General features: G+C 58.7%; 1 protein-coding gene across 3 annotated transcripts in view; it reads right to left on the bottom strand.

Moving 5' to 3' along the window:
- The window catches only part of FLNC (filamin C), a 28,012-nt gene extending 14,191 nt beyond the window's left edge, over positions 1 to 13,821 (bottom strand). The window contains exons 1-20 of one of the 3 annotated variants that reach the window (XM_055590862.1): positions 13,192 to 13,820; positions 8,374 to 8,622; positions 6,752 to 6,849; positions 6,494 to 6,644; positions 6,282 to 6,400; positions 6,031 to 6,108; positions 5,659 to 5,821; positions 5,235 to 5,435; positions 4,791 to 4,856; positions 3,711 to 3,848; positions 3,222 to 3,348; positions 2,935 to 3,071; positions 2,524 to 2,717; positions 2,317 to 2,430; positions 1,567 to 1,710; positions 1,235 to 1,358; positions 925 to 1,085; positions 617 to 707; positions 365 to 534; positions 35 to 152 (exon numbers count right to left, since the gene is read on the bottom strand). In XM_055590862.1, the coding sequence (XP_055446837.1) occupies positions 35 to 152; positions 365 to 534; positions 617 to 707; positions 925 to 1,085; positions 1,235 to 1,358; positions 1,567 to 1,710; positions 2,317 to 2,430; positions 2,524 to 2,717; positions 2,935 to 3,071; positions 3,222 to 3,348; positions 3,711 to 3,848; positions 4,791 to 4,856; positions 5,235 to 5,435; positions 5,659 to 5,821; positions 6,031 to 6,108; positions 6,282 to 6,400; positions 6,494 to 6,644; positions 6,752 to 6,849; positions 8,374 to 8,622; positions 13,192 to 13,546 (2,998 nt within the window). In that variant the 5' untranslated portion in view covers positions 13,547 to 13,820. Of the gene's footprint in view, positions 1 to 34; positions 153 to 364; positions 535 to 616; positions 708 to 924; positions 1,086 to 1,234; positions 1,359 to 1,566; positions 1,711 to 2,316; positions 2,431 to 2,523; positions 2,718 to 2,934; positions 3,072 to 3,221; positions 3,349 to 3,710; positions 3,849 to 4,790; positions 4,857 to 5,234; positions 5,436 to 5,658; positions 5,822 to 6,030; positions 6,109 to 6,281; positions 6,401 to 6,493; positions 6,645 to 6,751; positions 6,850 to 8,373; positions 8,623 to 13,191 lie in introns of all 3 variants that reach the window. The other 2 variants (XM_055590864.1, XM_055590863.1) reach the window with 2 other exon arrangements.
- Positions 13,822 to 19,798: the final 5,977 nt, after the last annotated feature.

Here is a 19,798-nt window from a genome sequence, read left to right as displayed (position 1 = left end):
TTCTCACTGCACGGGCAGCTCCTGCCCCACTTACTGCTGTTGAGGCCTTGAACCTTGACCTTGCTGAGGTCCAGTGGCGGTGCCACGTTCACCACGAAGGGGCTCTTGGGGACAGGGTCTCCACCATAGGTCACTGTCACTGCCATGTTGCCCTAATGGGTACAGCAGGAAGTCAGAACTGAGGGGCTGAGACCCAGCCCGCCAACATGTCCTTGGCCAACACAGACCAGAGGCTCAGAGACCCACGGCTCAGAGACGGGGAGGCAGGAAACGGGCCAAGACGCCAAGCAGGCCCTCTGGGACTGGAAGAAGGAGCCCCACGCCCCCAGTCAGCCAGGACAGGAGGGCCGGGGAGGGGGCACACCTGCTGCACGGCCGTGTACTTGACGGTGTAGGAGTAGTCGTGGTTGTCGATGATCTCGAAGTCTCGCACGGCTTCGCCCTTGGCGGCCCCAGCAAAGTGCACGTCCAGCTTGGCCTTGCCAGCTCCCTTGGTCAGCACGGTGAAGTGAGTGGGCTTCCCAACTTCCACACCTGGAGGGCCCATCCCGAGACGGTGGTGAGGGATTGGCGGCCACCCCGCCCCACCCCAGCCCTGCCCCACCCAGACAGCTACCTGTGCGGTTCAGCCCAGGGCCCTCTGCCTTGACCTTGCTGGCATCGTGGGATGGGTCCACCTTGATGTGGAAGGGGCTGGCGGGGATCTCCTGGAGGGAGAAAAGGCTTGGTCAGGGTGGACACGGGCAGTGTCTGAAAAGAGTCCCTTGTCCCTTTTGCTTCCTCTGAGGCATGCTGTCCACACACAGGAAGTGCTCAGTCAGGGGCAATAGAATTGTCCCCAGATGACAGCCTCTCAAGCTGCTGGCTGGGATCGGGTAAGGGGGTGAGGTTAGGGTTGATAACCAAAACCCAAGCACAGGGTACCTGGTTGGCAAACAGCACCATGATGGTGTAGCGGCCTGCCCCCGGAGGTGTGTACTTGACTGTGAAGGTGTCGTTGTCATTCTTGATGATGTCAAAGTCGATGTCAGCCTCTGAGGGGCCCACCACGCCAGGGGCACACTTGATGCCAATGCTCACATCGCCTGAAGGGAGGCAGGCACGAGGCCATGAGTTGGGGGCTCCACAATCTCCTGCACGTGACGGGTCCCACTCCGGGAAACAGGTGGAGGGCACCAGCGCCTCCTGCCCGGACACCCCCGGCTCCGCCCCCACTCCCTGCTCCTGGACGCACCTTGCCCCGCCTCGCTGCAGTCCACTGTGAAGTAGGTGGGCTCATTAGCCTTGAGGCCTGTCTTCTCCACGCCGGGGCCGTACACCTTCACCCGCTCAGGGTGGCTGCCCTCTCCCACGTTTACCTGTGGGGAGGAGTCGACGGTCAGCGTGGGGCCCCTCCCTCAAGGTCCATCCCTTCCCCAGCACTTCTAGGCCCGGTCTTAGCCTTTTCACAGGGGCCATGAAGTGGGGAGTGGGGACAGGGCCCAGAGACTGCCAACATCCCTCCACTTGGGGTTCCACCCTCCCTCTGGGGTTGCTGGCAGGGGGCACGGGGCTTGGAGGACACACCCGGAAGGGGCTCTTGGGCACGTTGACGCCTCCCCAGGAGACGATGATGGTGTGCTTAATGGGCTTGGTGGGGACGTAGGAGCAGCGGAAGGTGCCGTCGCCATTGGGGATGACCTTGATGTCGATGGGGCAGCCGTCGGCGTCCTGTGGGCATCACCCAAAGCAAGGTTCTTAGAGCGCCCCGGCCGTCTCAGAGCTCCCGCGCCCTCTGCTGGGCTGCTTGCCCACCATCAAAGCCCCTCCCCGCAAACAGATCACAGACCTCCAACCACTGGAGCCTAGTGCCAGAGCTCTGGTGGCCAGGGCACACCCTGGAGAGCTGAGGAACCAGGTTCAGGGTCATCTGTGTGGCCTGGTCTCTGAGCCTAGGTCTCCAAAATGTGTTGTCAGGGGAAAAGGCTCAGCTAAACCAATGTTCTTAAAACTGAATAAACAAACTTTCAAAAAAGAAACATCCTCCTGGACCAAAGAACATATTCATTAACCTCTAGGGGTCAAAGGACACCATTTTGAGAAACTCACCTGGAAACCAATGTCTTAACCATCTTTAAATTGCAAATGGTTAGCATAAAAATACACATCTGGTACAATGTTTTTTAAGATTATCATCAATAAGAAAACACAAAACTTTAGACTTCCCATAGTTCAAATGGATTCGTGAGCATCAGTCCTGTAATGCCTTGAGGCCCTTTTCTTTAACCTACCCTACCCTCCCAGGGCGAGGGGCAGAAAGACGGGGCAACACCCTACCTGGGCGTAGAGCTTCAGGTCTCCCTTGCCAGCAGCCCGGGCATCGATGGTGAATTCCGCTGGCTTGTCCACAATGCAGCCGGTGGGCTCCAGGCCGGGCCCAAAGGCCTTCACCTGTGCAGGGGCAAGAGTGGAGGGCTGAGCTGGGGACGGGAGGAAGGTCTGTTCACCCTGGCGCAGGCCGGGATGCGGGAGCTGGGGACACACCTTGTCCGGGAAGCAGTCGGGTGGAGCTGGGTGGATGTGCGCGATGAAGGGTGAGTCTCGGATGTCCTCATCGTCACAGATCACGTGCACCGCATACTCCCCGGGCTCCGTGGGCCAGTACCGCACGTCGCAGGAGCCGTCTCCCTTGTCATCACACTCGATCTTGGCCTGCGAAGGCCCCTCAATGGAGAAGCCTGGGGCAAAGGTGGGGGAGGGTCAGGGGGCACCAGAAGCGACTTGGACACCCAGAGAGGTCCCCCATCACTCTCCCAGCATCACCACCCCAGTCACACCCATTCCAGCGCCTGTCTCATCTCAACACTGGCCCAAATTCCTGCCTCCTGCCCCCCAGTCACTCCCCAGTGTCCCTCCATTACACCACTCCCCGGAATTCCCACCTCGGCCACTTACCCAGTGTCCCCACCTCTGTGCCAATGGCCTCCACCACAAAGTCGGCTGACTTGCCCACCTGGCCAGTTTCCAAACCGGGACCCCAGGCCCGGACCTTCTGTATGCCTGCCTCTGGGCTCACCTGCACCTCAAAGGGGCTGGGAAAAGAGGCAGCTGGTGTCAACACCCCGAGGTGCCCCCACCAGAGGTACCCCTCTTCCCTTTGCTCAGAGCCCCAGGCAGCCTGCCTCCCTCCGCCCACCCTGTGAGGGCCCAGGCTGGAGGGCTCAGGGCTGCGTGGTGCTCACCTGCGGGGAATGGCGTAGCCGCCCCATGTGATGGTCACCACGTACTTCCCAGGCACCACGGGGTAGTACTCACACTCGAACACGCCATCCCCGGCCTCCCGCACCTTCACCGGCTCCTCTGTGCCTCCTGAGGAGACGTGGGAAGCGGAGGATCAATGATCTGTGCGTCTCCGCATCTCAGTCCCCTCAAGGACCCCTGGGACTGTGCTGTGGGACAGTCCCTGGCTGAGGACAGCGCTGCTCGCGGGCACCGTGAGCAGGCACCGTGTAACAGCCTAGTGCAGCCTTCCCAGCTTGCAGCCTGGGAGGCTGAGCCAGGCCGGGCGGTTCACCTGAGGTCCCACAATGTCTCTGGTCAGTGTCTTTTTGGAGCCCCTCCCCCAGGGAGGGTGCACAGTGCTGTCATTGCCCTCAGGGGGTCAGAAGCACTGGCTGCCTTTCCTCCCAGCTCCCCGACCCCCCACCACGGCCCTGGGCCCTGGTACTCACTTGGTCCCTTGACTGTGACCTTGAGCTCCCCACTGCCAGCACCCTTGGTGAACACCTTGAAGTCAGCCACTTCTTTGACACGCACACCCTTGGGCTGCAGGCCCCGCCCAGAGGCCCTGCAGGCGTTGGGGTTACAGGCTGGGAGGAAGAGGAGAGGTGAGGTTGGGGGCGCTGAGGGGCCCTAGACGGAGCCTCAGCCCTTACCACCACTCATCCCCACCTCACTGTGCGCAGTCCTGCTGACCGACCCACCAACTCCCGTCCCCTTTCCCCAGGCACAGGCCGTGGCCTCATGCAGCCCTCCCCTGTTGCTCCCTGGCGCCCCCAACACAACTGAGAGCCATGCTGGGCAGGGGGCAGCCACAGCGCCCCCAGACCTCCGTCCCCAGGCTGGTTACAAGAAACCCTTCCTTCGGGGCTCCTCCAAGTCAGGATCACTTGGGACAAAGGCCGGGCGGAGCCCAGAGCTAAGACAGACTGGGAGGGGCCTTTCATTCACCCCACGGCCATCCACCTAGAGCCATCCGAGCCTTCTCGGAGCCACCACAGCAGCTTCAGGAGCCGAGTCATGCCCCAAAACACTCAGCCACACCATGGAACGAGGGAGGGTCGTGGAACGAGAAGCCTGCCACAGATCACAGGCAATGCATGAAGGTCAGCCTGCTGCGGAACGCGGCCGGTGGCAATGACTTTGCTGCTGAACACAGACCAAAGGACAGGGATCTCAGCCTGCCACGGGACACATAAAATGGCACAGAACCCAGGGGGTGCCACCAAACAGGCAACGATGTATCATCCATCCAGGCCTGCCCCGGAACACAGACAAACGGCACAGCGTCCGGGCACTGCCACATAACAGGCGACAGCACGGAACCCAGACCCTTCCCACATAAATCACCAGGCCAGTCCCAGGAGACCAGAGCTGCCACAGAACAGAGGCAAAGGCGCGGAACCTGGGCCTGTCACAGAATGCCACGGAAGGGGGGGGCGACTCCACCCCGCTCGGGCCATGCCACACAGCACAGGTGAGGCCAGTCAGCTATGGCCATGCCCGGCCCGCCTCTGCTGGTGTGTACTAACGTGGCACCACTTTCTTGGCCTGGTGGACGATGGGCACAGAGGGGGCAGGTGGCGGCGGCAGGGGCTCTGAGTGGCGGAGAGAGAGTGGGGAGTCACTGCCTGAGAGCCTGGTGCAAGGCGGGCCCATGAATATGCCCTTCCGCCCACATGGTCCGGTCACTTCCCCCTCAGCCCTTCTACCATGGCCCCTGTCTGGTATCCTTCACAGTGACCTGACCGTCCTCGGGGGCAGGGGCTGACAGACGAGCTCTCGGGAGCCCCACCCCTGGGCTCTTCTTTCTGCCCACTTTAAGCCTGCAGAAGGCTCCCCCTGACCCCATCCCCACCCACACCCACCCCCCGGTTGCAGTGCTTCATTTTCCATAAGTCCTCAGACTCGGTGGCAACACTCTGCGTCCTGGCCTTTGGCGAGGGGGGTCATGGGGGTGGGTGAAGGGCCTTTACCTTCTGCCACGTGGACAGGGAAAGGACTGCGGGTGATGGGGGCTCCGGCGAAGGCCACGTGCACTGTGTGGGGTCCCTCCATCACAGGCCTGTATGTGCAGCGGAACGTGCTGTCGCCCTTGTCCTCCAGGGCCACCTCCACAGTGTCCCGCCGGCCCTGCGGGTCCACGATCACCACGGCAACATCCCCAGTGCCGGCCCCTGTCACGACAACAGCCGTCAGCCTCTCCTGCTCGGGTTTCCTCACCCTGAGACCATGGCCCCCAGGCTCCCCCTCCCAACCAAAAAATAGTCATGGGGTGTCCCTCCTGCCCGGGTTCCCTCACCCTGAGACCATGGCCCTCTGGCCGGGCCCTGCCTCTGGCCCCCAGGTCTCCCCACCATGAACAGTCATGGGGTGTCTGGTGGAAGGGCCCATCCCCACCTGCGGTGTAGATGTCAAAGTACGTGGGTTTGTTGGCCACATTGCCCACGGGCTCCAGGCCGGGACCACGGGCTGACACCTTGTTAGCATCTCCCAGGGCCATGCCCACGTTCACCTCAAAGGGGCTGCGTTCGATGTTCTGACCAGCAAAGAGCACGGTCACCTGGAGGTCAGAGGCCAAAGGTGAGCTTCTAGAAGAAAGCAGCTCTGAGAGGGGGGTTGAGGGGCGGGGCAGAGCCAAGCGGGGTGGCAGGCGGGTGGGGCTGGTGCATGGGGGTGGGGCGGGGTGTGAGCTGAGAGAGGGGTCCATTCAGCCAGATGCAAGGATGTGAATGGAGTGGGGAAGACATGGGAGGGCCTACAGGGGGATACCTTGTGCAAGCCGGCGACCTTGGGCACGTAGGAGACAGCGTAGGTGCGGTTCTTGTCATTGTTGGGAACCACCTTGGCCTACGGGAAGGGAAACGATCGGCGTCAGAGCTCCTCCTGACCCCACGCCTTCTGCAACCCCTATGGTGAGGCCTCCCCCTTCTCCAGCGTTGGAGGGTGCCCCCAGCAGCCATCTCCAGCCCATTCCGCTGTTGGTCCGTGCTCTTGTCTGATCCCCAGTGGCCTCTCCATACCTCCTCGGTGTGGCCCTCAGGATCCTCGATGTAGACCAGAACCTCGCCTACACCAGCGTCCACTGTCTGCACGGTGAAGTGGGCAGGCTGAAGCACGGTGTTACCCTGGGGCTCGATCCCTGAGGGCGGAAGGCAGAGCCGCAGAGTTTAGGGAAAACCATCCTAGCCCATGTCCAGCTGCCCAGCGAAGACCATCAGGGCTTAACACATACCAGGCCCATAGGCGATGGCCTTCTTGGGGTTCACTTGCTTGGAGCGAACGGGGGCGCCAGGTTTGAGTTTGGCCTTGGGGAACTGGGACAGGTAGGTCATGACCGAATGTTCATCCACGTTGGGGTCCACGATCTCCTCGGGAGCAATCACCTGCCAGGGAGGAAGGGAGTCAGAAAATGTCCTCTGTCCCCAGCATCCTGCCCAGGTAGACCCAACCCCACCCTGGCCCTCTCCGGGTCCCTTTGCCCTCTGCCTACCTGGGGCACCCCGAGCCAGTCGTCCGCCTGCTGCATGGCCTCCCGGGCGTTCTCCACAGGCTGGTTGGGGTCCCAGGCCTCCCAGTCAGGGCAGAGGCCTGGAGAGATGGTGGAGAGAAGCAATGATGAGGGGGAAGCGGTCAGCCAGGACACAGAGCACTTGCTCCACCAACACCCTCCCAGGCCATGGGTTCACACTCCCTTCCCATACGGCCCCAGGCCCCTGATCAGCCGGGTTCCTGCTGACCCCCAACCTTACAACCTGTCAGCTGGGATGCCCATCACTGTTTAGACACATTGCAGCCCTCCCGAGCACCAACAATAAGGCCTTTCTGCCCCAGCTGACGCAGCCTGGCACCAGTCCTGCCAGCCGGCCTCCGGCCTGCCCAGGCCCCAGCACCAACCCTGAACACCAAACCCCAGGGAGCGCACCCCTCGCAGACCCCCCGCCTCATTCCAGCAGCCTCAGGGGTAGGCAGTCCCCGTCCCACAAGTGCCTCTGACCCATCTCCTGAAAGGTCTCCTCACAGCTGCCCTGAAGCCCTAGTGTCCATGCGCTTCCCACACCAGCCGCAGAGCATAGGGCTCTCTCTGCTTCCTAACTTCCGCCTCCGGGAAATGAAGGCACTGAAGGGCTTGAGAGGCTGAGTTCTCTCTGGCCGCCTAGAGCCCAGCCCTCCTGATGGGAGGACAGCTGAGGCAGCCACAGGTCCCTCCTGGGAAAGGCTGCAGGGTTAGGGGGTGCTGGGTCCCAGCCAGAGCTGGCGGAGGAGGGTGATGCTCCCTGGCAGGGAGGGGACCAGCTCAAAGGCTGGAATCCATGACTGGCCAGAACAGCTGAGCTCACTGCTGGCAGCCGAGCCAGCCGTGGGCAATGGCTCAGCAGCTGGGAATGCTTCCCAGGCGGCCGGTGCCCCCTCCTCCCACCCTTTGCTCCCCAGCTGACCCCAGGCTCGGGGAGGATTCCCCCAGGGGGACATGGCTCCAAGAGGTGGGGAGATGACAGATCGTCTCAGGAGATGAGGGTCAGAAAGGGAGCTGTGCGTGGGGTACTGTTCTCATCTGTGATGTCTAAGTCTTCTCATGGGCCCTCAGTGGCCCCCACCTGCCCAGGCCAGGCCTGGGTCACCTGCCAATGGGGCAGTGTCCCACCAGCCTCAGACCACATCATCCTGGGCCTTAACCCCTTCTCAAAGCTATCCCAGGGGCTTGCAAAGAACAGCCTTCTCCAGGCCTAAAGTCCTGGCCTTCTCTCTACAAGTCCCACCACATTTTCTTTCTGCTGGCTGAGCAGAAATGACCCTTGTGTAGCAAAATAGGAAGTTCACGGAGCAGGGAGTTCCAGGTCCCCGCCGGCCTCTGATTCAGTTCCGCCACAGATAAGCTGTGTGACCTGGGACAAGTCACTGGCCTTCTCTGGACCTCAGTGTCCTTGCCACTGCAGGATCTGGCAACTCATTGGGAAGGGTCCAACTCCAGCAGTGATTCTCAGCTGGAGGAGGAGGCCCTGATTCCCCCAGCCCTGGGACACACATTCTGACAAACACAAGCCTTGGCATCACCAGCTCATCCCACACCCCTTCCCGGGTCGGGGAGCCACAGTATGCCGTGGGTCCACTCACCAGGGGCACAGTTGTCCACCAGGGCGCCCAGAGCTTTGCCGTCCTGCCAGTCCCGGTTGAAGTTGGTGATGGGCAGCTGGGGCACCTTGTTCTGGATCCAGCCGAGTAGACGCTGCTTGGGTGTCTGCTTGCGGGCATCCTCGTCGTCCTCATCTTCCCACATGGGCATAGAAATGGAGTAGTGTAGGATCAGGGTCCAGATGAGCCCCAGGATCAGCTTCAGGTTCCCATCCACGATGGCCTTGCTGTCTGCAGGGAGGAGGAGACAAGCAGGGCTCATGAGGGCCCCACTTCTGATGCAGCACCCTCCCTCTCCTGGCCCAGCTTCTGAGGCTGCTGCTTAAGCGTTGGGTCTGGACTCCTCCTCCTGGAACCTACCACTTCTCTGCCTACCACTGTTGCATCCCGCAAGGCCCAGTCTTTGATGTATCTCCCACCCGCTTCAGAACATGGCTGCATCCCAATATGTCCCTTGGGCAGGTATTTTCAACTCTTTGACGGCACTTGCATGGGCCTCCTATCAGGCTACAAGCATCTATACAGTTATGCAAGATTGTAAGTCTCTAGGGGCAGACACTGTTTTGTTTTGTTTCCTTTCTTCTTTGTGTGATGTACAACAAACTGTACATATTAGAAAGTACAACTAGATACATTTTGACAATATGTGAAAAATGAAAACATTAGTCGCTCAGTCGTGTCCGACTCTTTGCGACCCCATGGACTGTAGCCCGCCAGGCTCCTCTGCCCATGGATTCTCCAGGCAAGAATACTGGAGTGGGTTGCCATTCCCTTTTCCAGAGGATCTTCCCTACCCAGGGATTGAACCTGGTTCTCCTGCACTGCAGGCAGATTCTTGACCATCTGAGCCACCAGGGGAGCCCTACCTTTGACAGTATGTGCATAACCACGAATCAAGATAGTAAACACTTCTACCCTTCCTCAAAGTTTCCTTTCTTTTGTGATTCATCGCTCCTGCCCCTCCTAGTCTATACTTTGAGACAACAATCTGCTCTTGGTCACTATACATTAGTTCGCATTTTCCAGAGTTTTATATGAATAGAATCATAGAGTATGTATCTTTTTTGTCTGCCTTCTTTCACTCTAGATACTGTATTTTTCTCTCCATATATTCAGAGCCTAGAACTTAGTAAAATCTCAATAAATACTGGTTGAATGAACATTTTAAAAACTGAAGTTGGAGAGGAGTGGGACCAACCTGGTTCCAGCCAAATTCTTCTTTGAATGCTATAAAATGCTTTTGGAACAAAGTTCTGGGAGGAGGGGCTGGGGACAGTACACGTTCTGTTAATGGCAGGGACCAGTGAGATTTCACAAGAGCTGGGGGAGTGTTACCCATGTGGACTCAAGTCTCAGGAGCTGAGACTCTAGACCCATCCCGTCCCTTGATAAATATTATGGACCAGAACTCCAAGATTTGGGGGCTGGCGGGGGTGGTGGTGCGCCTAGTTCCCCCATAACAGCCAGAGAGAAACATCCAGGAGCTGGAGGTGGCCTAGAGTATAGGTCATTGGAAACCAGCTTACTTGTAAAGGACAAGGCAGGCCTGAAATCCACCAGCTTCCCTGAGCACTGCTTTCAGGAGGTTGGGAGGGGGTGAAAGACTCAGCCTTGTTTACTGGTGTTACCCGAGAGATGGGAAAGCGCGGTGTTGGAGGTGCCCCCTTACATATCTTTTCCTGCCCGCCCGGCCTAGATCTTGAAAGACAGCCTTTAGAGAGTAAAGATCCCAAAGGTGTCTCCTCTTACGTATCTTTTCCAGAATGCGCCCCCACACACACACCCTGTCCCCAGCATTTCCCCAACCTGCCCCCTGGAGGGGAATCTCAGTCTCTCTGTCCCTCTGATCTTGGGCTCTGGTCCCCTTGGCTCCCCCACCCTTTCACTGATTCATCCTTCCTTCCCCAGCAGCTCCCCAGGCCCGCCCCCTCTCCCCCTGGCTCTGCTGCAGCACAATGGTTTGGCAGCTTGCAGATTCCATGACACACTCACTCCCAGCCTCCCGGTGCTTTGGTGCGGTCTCTCTCAAACACACACAGGCCCAGGACACTTTCACACAGCCTTGACACCGAGGGCCTCATGGCCTCTCACTACCCTGACAGCCTCCAAAGCTGGTGCTGACACACCCAGAAGTGCTTCTTGCAAACTGAAGCCAGATCCTTGGGATGGAGGCCCTGAGGCCGCGAGGATCACCAGGATTGGGAAGGGGTGGAGGGGGGGGGCGGGTGAGGGGGGTCATTCATATTTGCTGCAGGGAGAGGTTTCTCCCCAGCAACTGGCTTTGGGCCAGACAGCAAGTGGCAGGAGAGGGGTGGATCCAGAGTCCCACTCTGGGAGCAATGACCTTCCTCGCCCTCCTCCCCATTGGAGGCCAGGCAGAGGAGGGGAGCTCTGCTCAAGCCAGGCCTCTTCCTTCGTCGCACCCCACTGGGGATACCACCAAAGGGGTGGGAGGAGCTCCAGAGCCAGTCCCTGAGGGCACCCCAGGCCTTCGGTGGAGTGGGGGGAAAGGAGAGGACCAGTGAGGGAGGGGCCGGGACAGCTGCTGCCCCCTCCAGCCCCTCCCTCGGCGGTTGGCTCCAGGAGAAGGAATAGCAACTGGGGAACAGCTGCGGGGCTGAGCGGCCTCTAGGCCTCTTTGTTCAGAGGGGCGGAGGGGGCGGTGCGGGTAAGGAGGGCACACCGCCCCTTTAACCCAGACTGTGTACCCGGCCCTCCTTCAGAGGAACTGCTCAATGCCCAGCTCCCACTCCACTCCTGGAAAGGGACGTGGGGGTGCCTAGAGGCTCACATTCAGTCCTGAGATGGTACCCAGAGAAGCCCCCGTCCCAGCCCCTTCTCACCACTAAGCGGGACCAAGGGAATCAGAGGAAGCAGAAAGGGGGAACCCCTGACACCTCCTTCCCGATGGATGGGTAGCCGCTGCTGTCTGTGCCCCCTCCCCTGCAGCCTCCGCCTCGGGCCCAGCAGCTGAATTGCTGACAGCTTATCTCATCGGCCGCGGGAGTCAGCCACTTGGCCCAAATGGGGAACAGTTCCCCGCAGGAAAGGGAAAGAAGGGTTCCTTCCCGCCCCCAAGCCAGCTTTCCCTCCTTCCCCCTCTATTCTGAGAAGGCCTCTCCACACACAGTTGAGCCAAGGGGGCTGGAGCCAGAGGCACCGCTGTTGGGGAGGGGAGAGGTGTGCGCTCAGGAAGGATGAGGCCAGGAGAGGGGCCAAGCGCCCCCGCAGCGGGGAGGGGAGAGGGAGGCCGAGCCATTTCCTATAAAGTCTTGGTGAGGCCCCAGGCTCTCCCCTCGGGATCCCACCTGGGACAGTCAGTCCAGGCGGTCAGATGGTCAGATCGCAGCTGCCAGGGGGGTGGAAGGGCCCAGGGCTGACTCCTCGCTGACCCCTGCCCCCCCCCAACCACACACACTCTTGGGCAGCCCTAAGTCCCACTACACACACCAGGGTGGCCCCCTCCCCCACCCCCTGTCCTCAGCCTTGTCCTCTGGAAAGCTCAGAGACATCTGCTGTGTCACGGAGGCAGGGCTATTTCCAGGCCGGAGCGGGTGGGGTGGTGGGGGGGCAGTATTGGGGCAGGAGAGGGTAAGGCGTAGAGGGGACTGGACAGGGCCAAAGGGCCCCAGACTGACCTCAGCTACTAATTCAGGAGGCCCAGAGATGCCCTGAGGGAGGCTGAGGATGGACAGACCTTCAGTTATCTGAAGAAATCTCTGGGGCAGCCTGGGGGTAGGCATTGGGCCCCCTGTGAAAGTCCTCTTCTGGGGCCCTGGGGTGCACCCCATCAAGGGGCGCTTTCCTGAAAATCACATCAGGACACTTAAGAGTTCACCATAGGGGTAAGGGTCTTGCCCAGGCCCCCAGCCTGAAGGGGTGACTGCAGAGCTGAGAGGGAACAGCCAACTCCTAGGCTCTCAGAACCCATCCTTGGCTCCCCCAGCTCTCCAGCTTGGAGTGCCTCCCCGCCCCCACCCAGCACTGACACACCTTCCAAATCTGGTTACACTCAATGACTTCCTCCCTTTTCCAGGCCTTGCCTCCCTCCCCTCAGCCCAGATCATTAGCTGTAGCCAATCGGGGCTTAGGGGGTGGGCTGGGGCCGGGAGTGGACTGGAGGGAGCCCCCTCCCTGGCCCGCTGAAGCTGATGGAGGACAGGCAGGGGTTAAGGCTGCCTGCGCTCGCTCAGAGCCTTTTTAGGTTTCCGAGGCCGGGCCCTGCCGGCTCTGGCCCCTGGGCCTGAACCCAGCTGCCCAGCACATGCCGGCGGGGGGCCCGGGCCCCGTGCCCGCCCAGCCACCCGCTCTCCCGCTCTCCTTGGGATCCCTGGGACCGGGCAGCGATGGGGACCTGTCTTCAGCCTCTCCTCCCCGGTGGAGGTGCTGGGAGACTGGGAAGCCATTTGCTTTGTCTGGGGTGGAGGGGGCGCCCCCGGGAATCGGCAATGAGCTTTGGCCCCATCCTCTCAAGCCTGGGCTGAGGGTGCGGGTGGCAAAAAAGGAGACGAGCGGGTAGAAGCAGGTTGGCCAAGAGCGTGCGAGGGGGTCTGAAGCTGGAGGGCTCAGAAACGGCCTGGGCTGGATGCCCCCGGGGGGCGCCCTCGGGATGCCGGCCGACCAGAGCGGCGTATGAAGGCAGAGCCCCCTCGGGAGAACCGGGGCAGGATCCTCTCCCGGTGCCGGGCCCCCCACCCTCAGCCCTGCCTCGGCTCCCCGCGCGCCCTCCCAGCCCCGAGCACCCTGTCCCCGTGGGCCAGCCCCTCGTCGGGGTACTGCCCCCTCGCCGCACGCACTGACCGATGGACACCAGCTTGATGTGCTCGCGTTCGAGGAACTCGAGGGCCACGGACACGTTCTCCAGCTTCATCTGGCGGAAGTTGGGGCGCGGGTGGAACTTGCGGTACATGCGCTTCTGGCTGAGCACCTCGAGCAGCGCGATGAGGCGCAGCCCGTCGCTGAGGTCGCGCTGCAGGTCGGTGAGGCGCTTGCCCACGCACTTAAGGTGCTCGTTGCACCAGCGCGTGAACGTGTTCTGCTGGATCTTCTTCCACGGCGCGTCCTCGGCCAGGTCCTTCTCCGTGGACGGCATGTCGTCCACCTCGTCGCCCAGGCCGAAGCCCGGGGCCTCGGAGTAGCCGCTGTTGTTCATCATGCTGGCGCGGGCTGGGGCGGGGGTTGGGGGCCGGCGGGGCTCGGGCTAGTGGGGCGCTGTCCGGGACGGGACCGGCGGCTGTGCGCTCCGCGGCTCTGAACTTCTCTCGTACCCCTGGCTGGCGGGACTCGGGCGGGCCTCCTCGGCTCCTTGGCCGCGCTCTGTCTGTGTGTGTCTCTCTCTCCCTCCGGGGGCGGAGCGGTGCTCTGGAAAGTGCGGGCCGGGCTGAGGCGGGGGGTTTAAGAAGCCCCCGGGCCGCGTCCCCCCCGCCGAGCCCGCGGCCCCCGGGTCCACGTCAGAGCGCCGGCCTCCCAGGAATGCCGCCCGGCCCGCGGGTGGGGGCCGCGCCGAGCCCGCCGGCCCCGCCTCCCTTCCTCCCCTCCCTCCCCTCCCCTCCCCCACGCGGCCCTCCGTCCAGGCTGGGGTCCCGGGTCTGCGACCCCCACCCCCGGGGAAGGAGGCTCTGGCCCGAGGCCGCCAAGCTGGACAGATGAATAGTGGAGCTGGAAAATTAGGGGGACTGAGGGCTCCCAACACCCCAAAATTAAGCATCGCTAGTCAGAGATGAAATATATACCCCCCACCCTGCAGGACTAAAGAGATGCAAAGGGAAACTGAGGCCAGTGGTTAGGGCAAAACACGCTGATCGGGTGTTGACAGAATTTTCTGGACTGGTTGGTGGCAGGGCTGTTGACAGGGCCGGGGAGACCTGGCTGTTAGCCCAGGGTATTGTCCACCTGCGGACCGGCAGGGGAAGTGTGTGTGCTTGTGTGTAGATAGACTGAGAGGAAGCGACAACTCCGTGCAGGCCGATTAGGGAGAAGGCCTGGGTGGGGGTGTTCCACATTACAGGTAGAAAAGTCTCCTCTGCAACCAAAAAAAAAAAAAAAACCTCTGCAACTCCAGGGTCCCAGGGGAAAGACGGATGTCACCCCTGACTCAGTGTCCCTGTCACCAGTCCGTTTGTCCTCATCCTCTCAGAATGAAGCTGAGCTCAGGAAAAGTGTACCCAGTGAGTCACACTGTGCCCCCTTCCCCCAAGTCTGACTCAACTAAGGTGACGCGAGAGGAGGCAGAGCCTCTGGCCTGTACTACCAGGGAGCCCCCTGGGCGGTGTGCCCATTTGGGCCACTGGGCAGATCCTTCCAGTCAGAGGGCAGGTTAACCAGACAAGAGACAGAGAGCCCTGCCCAGAGCAGCCTCGGGGAAGTGTGATGGAGGCTGGGGGACACGGAGAGCCCTAGGGAGCCCTCCAGGAAGTCTGGGCAGGACTGGGCTCAGGATAAGCCAAGGGCAGCTGACATCAGGGAAACTGAGGCACTCAGAGCAGTTGGCCTGGGATGAGGTGAAAAAGCAGTAGAATATACTTACATAAAGAAACTATGTATTCTGAGATTCTGTAGGATAACATGTATTCCACACCTCCTGGTACCCCCTTTAGGCCAAATTTCCTCCACTTTCCCATCCTTCTGGACCCTTAAGTTTGGGCCCCAACTCAAGTTGTGTGATGACTGAAATTGGGCATGTTTCTGGTGAATCATTTGACCTTATTGCTCTTCCCCAACCAAGCCAAGAGAAAAGGGAAGGGATGGTGGGCATCTCTGTGAGGGAAGAAGTTCAGGAGCTTGTGGGGAGGGGGGTCAGCGCTAATGGTGAAAGGGCTCCAAGAATGATTTCTTTCCCTTCTCATCAGTTAGGGAGGGGGAGGAGGAGAGAAGGGACCAGAAACAGAAAAGGGACCTGCTGTGCGTGACTTCAGTCGGGGGGAGCTCTGGGGGCCCTGAGAGTGACAGGCGAGATATAAATAGCTTGGGCCCCACGGCTCATGTTCTGTCGGCTGCCTGTGACGAGGTGCTCAGGAATTCCACTCTCCTGTTGGCACCCCCTTGCCTGTCTCCAGAACTCTCGCTCCCCCCATGCCACCTTTGTCCCATGGCCAAGACCAGCCATCAGCCATCAGTGTTGTCTGTCTGCTTGAGAGGCTGAGCTCTCCTGTGGAGAGATGCCCAGCTCCTGGGGACACATGACATGTAGCTGGGTCTCACAAGGGAACTCTGTGTGTGTGTGTGTGTATGTGTGTGTGTGTAAAAAGGCAGACTTCTGACACCCAACCTGAGATGCCAGTTTGGGGTTCAATGATGAAGAAACTGAGATATATAGATCTGGAAAAGGATGGATCCCTCTTCCTGAGCTCCTAGGGAGAAGAGAGAGGGATAGAGTGGTTTTGCTTGGAGCTGACAGCATTTTACAAACCCTAAAGGCTCATAGTCTTGTTTTGAGGGTGTTTCCCAAGGTCCTCCAGTAAGTTGAGGTGCTCTCTTAAGGTGGTAGGAGTTCAGAGGGAAGCCAGCAAGTGGACAAAGGACTCCCCTCTCCCACTTCTTGTTCCCTCTCTTTGGGAGAGGTCTGTGTGCAGTGAGTGAATGGTTGGCAGAGGGTGCCTGGTGCCAAGGATGGTTCCCGGCACCCTTCTCACACCTCCCCTCCCCCCTCACCCCAGAAACCAGAGCCCGTTGCTCTCCAGGATAAATCAGGGCCTGACTCAGGCCCCAGCCAGCCAGTCACAGTCAGCTACCCAGGCACAGGTTGGTGACTCAGCCCTCAATATAGCCCATGAGCCCGGGCCGGGCCATGAGAGCTGGAACAGGCCGTGCACAATGCTGGTCCTGGGGCCTGCCAAGCGGGGGCCCCCTCCCGGAAGAGGGCTGATGTGCTCCTCTTGGAGCCAGGCAGGGGCTCCTGGAGGGGCTTACAGGGGCTTTCATCAGCTGAATATTTGGGGGCTTTGCTGTGTGGCTACAGACTGTTTATAGCCCCCTGACTCACCACCCACTGACCTGTCTCAGGAGACCAGGTTTGGCCTTTCACCTGGCCCTGCCTTTCCTACCAAGGGGCACTACTTCTCTGCCACCAATGCTGGCCATATTTAACTTGAGCTGAGAAGCATCTGAGTGAGCAAGTCCATGTCTGAAGGGCCATGTCTGAAGATCCTGTGTTTCCATAGTCATCTGTGATGGCACCAGGCTGGCCAGGCTCCCAGCAGGCACTTTGTTCAGTCTGTGATACTGACATGGCCCTGGCCCAGGTGTGGTAGGGTTGGGAATATACCTAGGCTGAATTCCAGCCTCTTCACCTCTGGTTCTATAGCCATGATCAGGCAATGTAACTCTTTGGGCCCTCAGTCTTCTTATCTGCAAAATGGAATTAATAGTACTCTCATAGGGATTTTTTTTTTTAATGGGTGAAGATGTGAAAGTAGATAACAGGTAAAATGATTAGCATGGTGCTGGGCAGCTCATATGTGATCAGAAAAAACAGTTTGCATCCTCTGCTGGTATCCTGGGGACCATGTGGGTTCTAGTGAGCTGGGCCCTCCTCACAGCTACCTCTGCCCTGTGTGGCATCCACTGCCAGCATCTTCCTCGGCTCCCCGTTCCCTTCCTTGCATCCTAACACTCCACCTGCCAGAATCAGAGCCAGAGTACTACTTACAGTCGTTAGAGCCACCCACCCTGCCTCCCAATAGCAGCTGGTCGTGGACAGAGGTGGTAGGTGGTGTGCCTACCATGTGGCCTGGGAAGGGAAAGCAGAGGAGGACCGTGGTGCAGGGAGAGAGCAGAAAGTTATGCAGAGGGCAATAGAGGGGGGGAGATGGAGGCCCCTGGAGGTATTTTGAGTCCTTGGTTCTATCTGTACCTGGGCCAGGGTGTGTGCTTGCCTGTGACATCCCTGTAGATTTAAAGCTAATTCAAGGGACTGTTTCACATTCAATAGGTAGACCTCTTTAATCTACTCCAGTTAACAGTGCACCTGCAAGACCAGAAAGCAGGGTCCAAATCAACGAAGAGCACCGTCTTCTAAGATGAGCCCACAAGGACAAGCGTCCTAAAGGGAAGAGCTCCATATTCTAAACAAAAAGACTGCAGAAAAGTACTACTTTCCTGTCATTGCAGGTGCTGGGTTTGGGCCTGAAAAGAACCAGATAAAAGTCCTTAATGGAGGCTGACTGCCTCCCAGAACATAACCTCCATCTTGGCTTCAAATTCGAAGTTAAAGCAATGATACTCTGGTGGGTAATCTTCCGGTCCTTTCCACCGCACATTCTCCAGCCAACTGGTGGCTGGACTAAACTGGATAAAAAGCACAGTCTCAACAGCAAGGGGACAGGGTAGCAGGTAGATTGTGAAGGAATTTCAATTAGGTTACAACTGAGAATACACAATCTAATATAGTTGAAAGCAGTGCAGCTCAAATTTTATTGTGCATACTAATCAACTGAGGATCTTGTTAAAATGTAGATTCTGTGTCTGGGTTTGAGCTGAGGGTTGAGATTCTACCTTCCTAATGAGTTAACAATGCTCATGCTGCTGGTCCGTGGAGCCACACTGAGTAGCAAGGGGCCAGTCCCCTCTAAATCCCTGTCTTCAAAGAGGAGTCATTTAGAGGGAGGCAAAAGGGACCTGTGGCACTGCCTTCAATCTGCCTACGTGCAACCCTGTGTTTAGGGGCTGGTCACCAGTTGGGCCCTGGCCCCAGGTCTCCCAGGGGTCCCAGTCAGCCTTGCCACTCCTCTGGGCTGCACACAATTTTAAAATCTCCTAATTCTAAATGTCTTTGCTACTCCCCCTAGGAAAAGACTGTGGAAGAAATGAATTCATTTCGTGCTCAGCAGTGTCCACCCCAGTATATACTCGATAGGTATGTGCTGCTTTGGATATTTGGAGAAATGAAACAAACTCCCTTGGTATCAGGTAGAAAGGAGGCAGAGATAAGAGTACCAGGAAACCAGCAGTTATGGGGACCATTCTGCCCACCATGGTGTATGAATACACTTGGGGACTTTCTTTTATTAATTTATGGCTGTGCTGGGTCTCTGTTGTTTTGTGTGGGTTTTCTCTTGTTGGGGCGAGTGGGGGCTACTCTTCGTTGTGGTGTGCAGCCTTCTCATTGTGGTGGCTTCTTTTGTTGCAGAGCATGGGTTCTAGGGTGCATGGGCTTCAGCAGTTGAGGCTCGCGGGCCCTAGAGCACAAGCTCAGGAGTTGTGGTGCCTGGGCTTAGTTGCTTCACTGCACGTGGAATCTTCCTGGACCAGGGGTTGAACCTGTGTCCCCTGCATTCACAGGTGGATTCTTATCCACTGTACGACCAGGGAAGTCCCTGTGGGCTTTCACATGGAAACATCCATGATGAGAACAACCTGTCACAAAGGGTTCTGCAGGAACGAAGGTCAACAGGAACACTCATAAATTATTCTCATCATTCTGCTTGTTCCCTCTGCCTTGCTCCAAACTTCAGGAGGCTGACCTTGAAAGACTGTCACCTGGGCACCTCTGCTTTCTAGCTGCTAGTTGGGATCTGCCAATGAGACACACCAACATAGAACTGGCAGGTGAGAAGAGAGGGAGTAGCAGCATGTACACTGCCCATCTCACCATGGCTCTGACAAAGGCCGCAGCCCCTGTAGCCACTGTGTGTCTGGCCCACACCAGGTTTCCAGCTCTTGCTTCCTCCCCTTCCCCCTTCAAACCCATGATGGCAGCACTTTTCCACTATTGCTGGTGCCTGGTGCTTGCTTAGTCGTTCAATCGTGTCCAACTCTTTAGGGCCCTATGGACTCTAGCCCGCCAGGCTCCTCTGTCCATGGAATGTTCCAGGCAAGAATACTGGCATGGGTGACCATTTCCTACTCCAGGGGATCTTTCCAACCCAGAGATCATATCTGCTTCTATCTCCTGCATTGGCAAGTGGATTCTTTACCACTGAGCCACCTGGGAAGCCCCCTGGTGCCTAGGGACTTTGCCATTTCTTGTTGGTTCTCCTACCTCTGCCCTCTGCACAGTCTGTTCACTCAGAACTCTTCAGTTAAAGCTTTTCTTTTTTTCTGGTCTGCACTGCATGGCTTGTGGGATCTCAGTTCCCCAACCAGGGATTGAACCTGGGCTGTGGCAGTGAAAACCCAGAATTCCAACCCTGAGGCTACTGGACTCCCTTCAGTTCACTGCTAGGAGCCTGGGTGATTTTAAGTCTTCTTTGAGGGAAAATAGCTCAAGAAGTCATAAGAACTAAGCCATGAAGGCCCCCAAGATCTTCTCAGGGCATCCTCCTCACAGGATCCAAGGGCAAGCCAGGTGGCCCCCCTCACACAAAGCACCCAGATGATTCAGTTTCTCTTCGCTCAAATGAGTTCCTCGAGATTGGGGTGAGTGTGGACAGAACAATCCATTTGTGACTTGGCTGGCCACACAAGGAGC

The sequence above is a fragment of the Bubalus kerabau genome, chromosome 8 (assembly GCF_029407905.1).
Source record: "Bubalus kerabau isolate K-KA32 ecotype Philippines breed swamp buffalo chromosome 8, PCC_UOA_SB_1v2, whole genome shotgun sequence".
NCBI classification, from domain to species: Eukaryota; Metazoa; Chordata; class Mammalia; order Artiodactyla; family Bovidae; genus Bubalus; species Bubalus kerabau.
The sequence above is the reverse complement of the archived record's forward strand: the minus strand, read 5'-3'. Positions and strand labels throughout refer to the sequence as shown.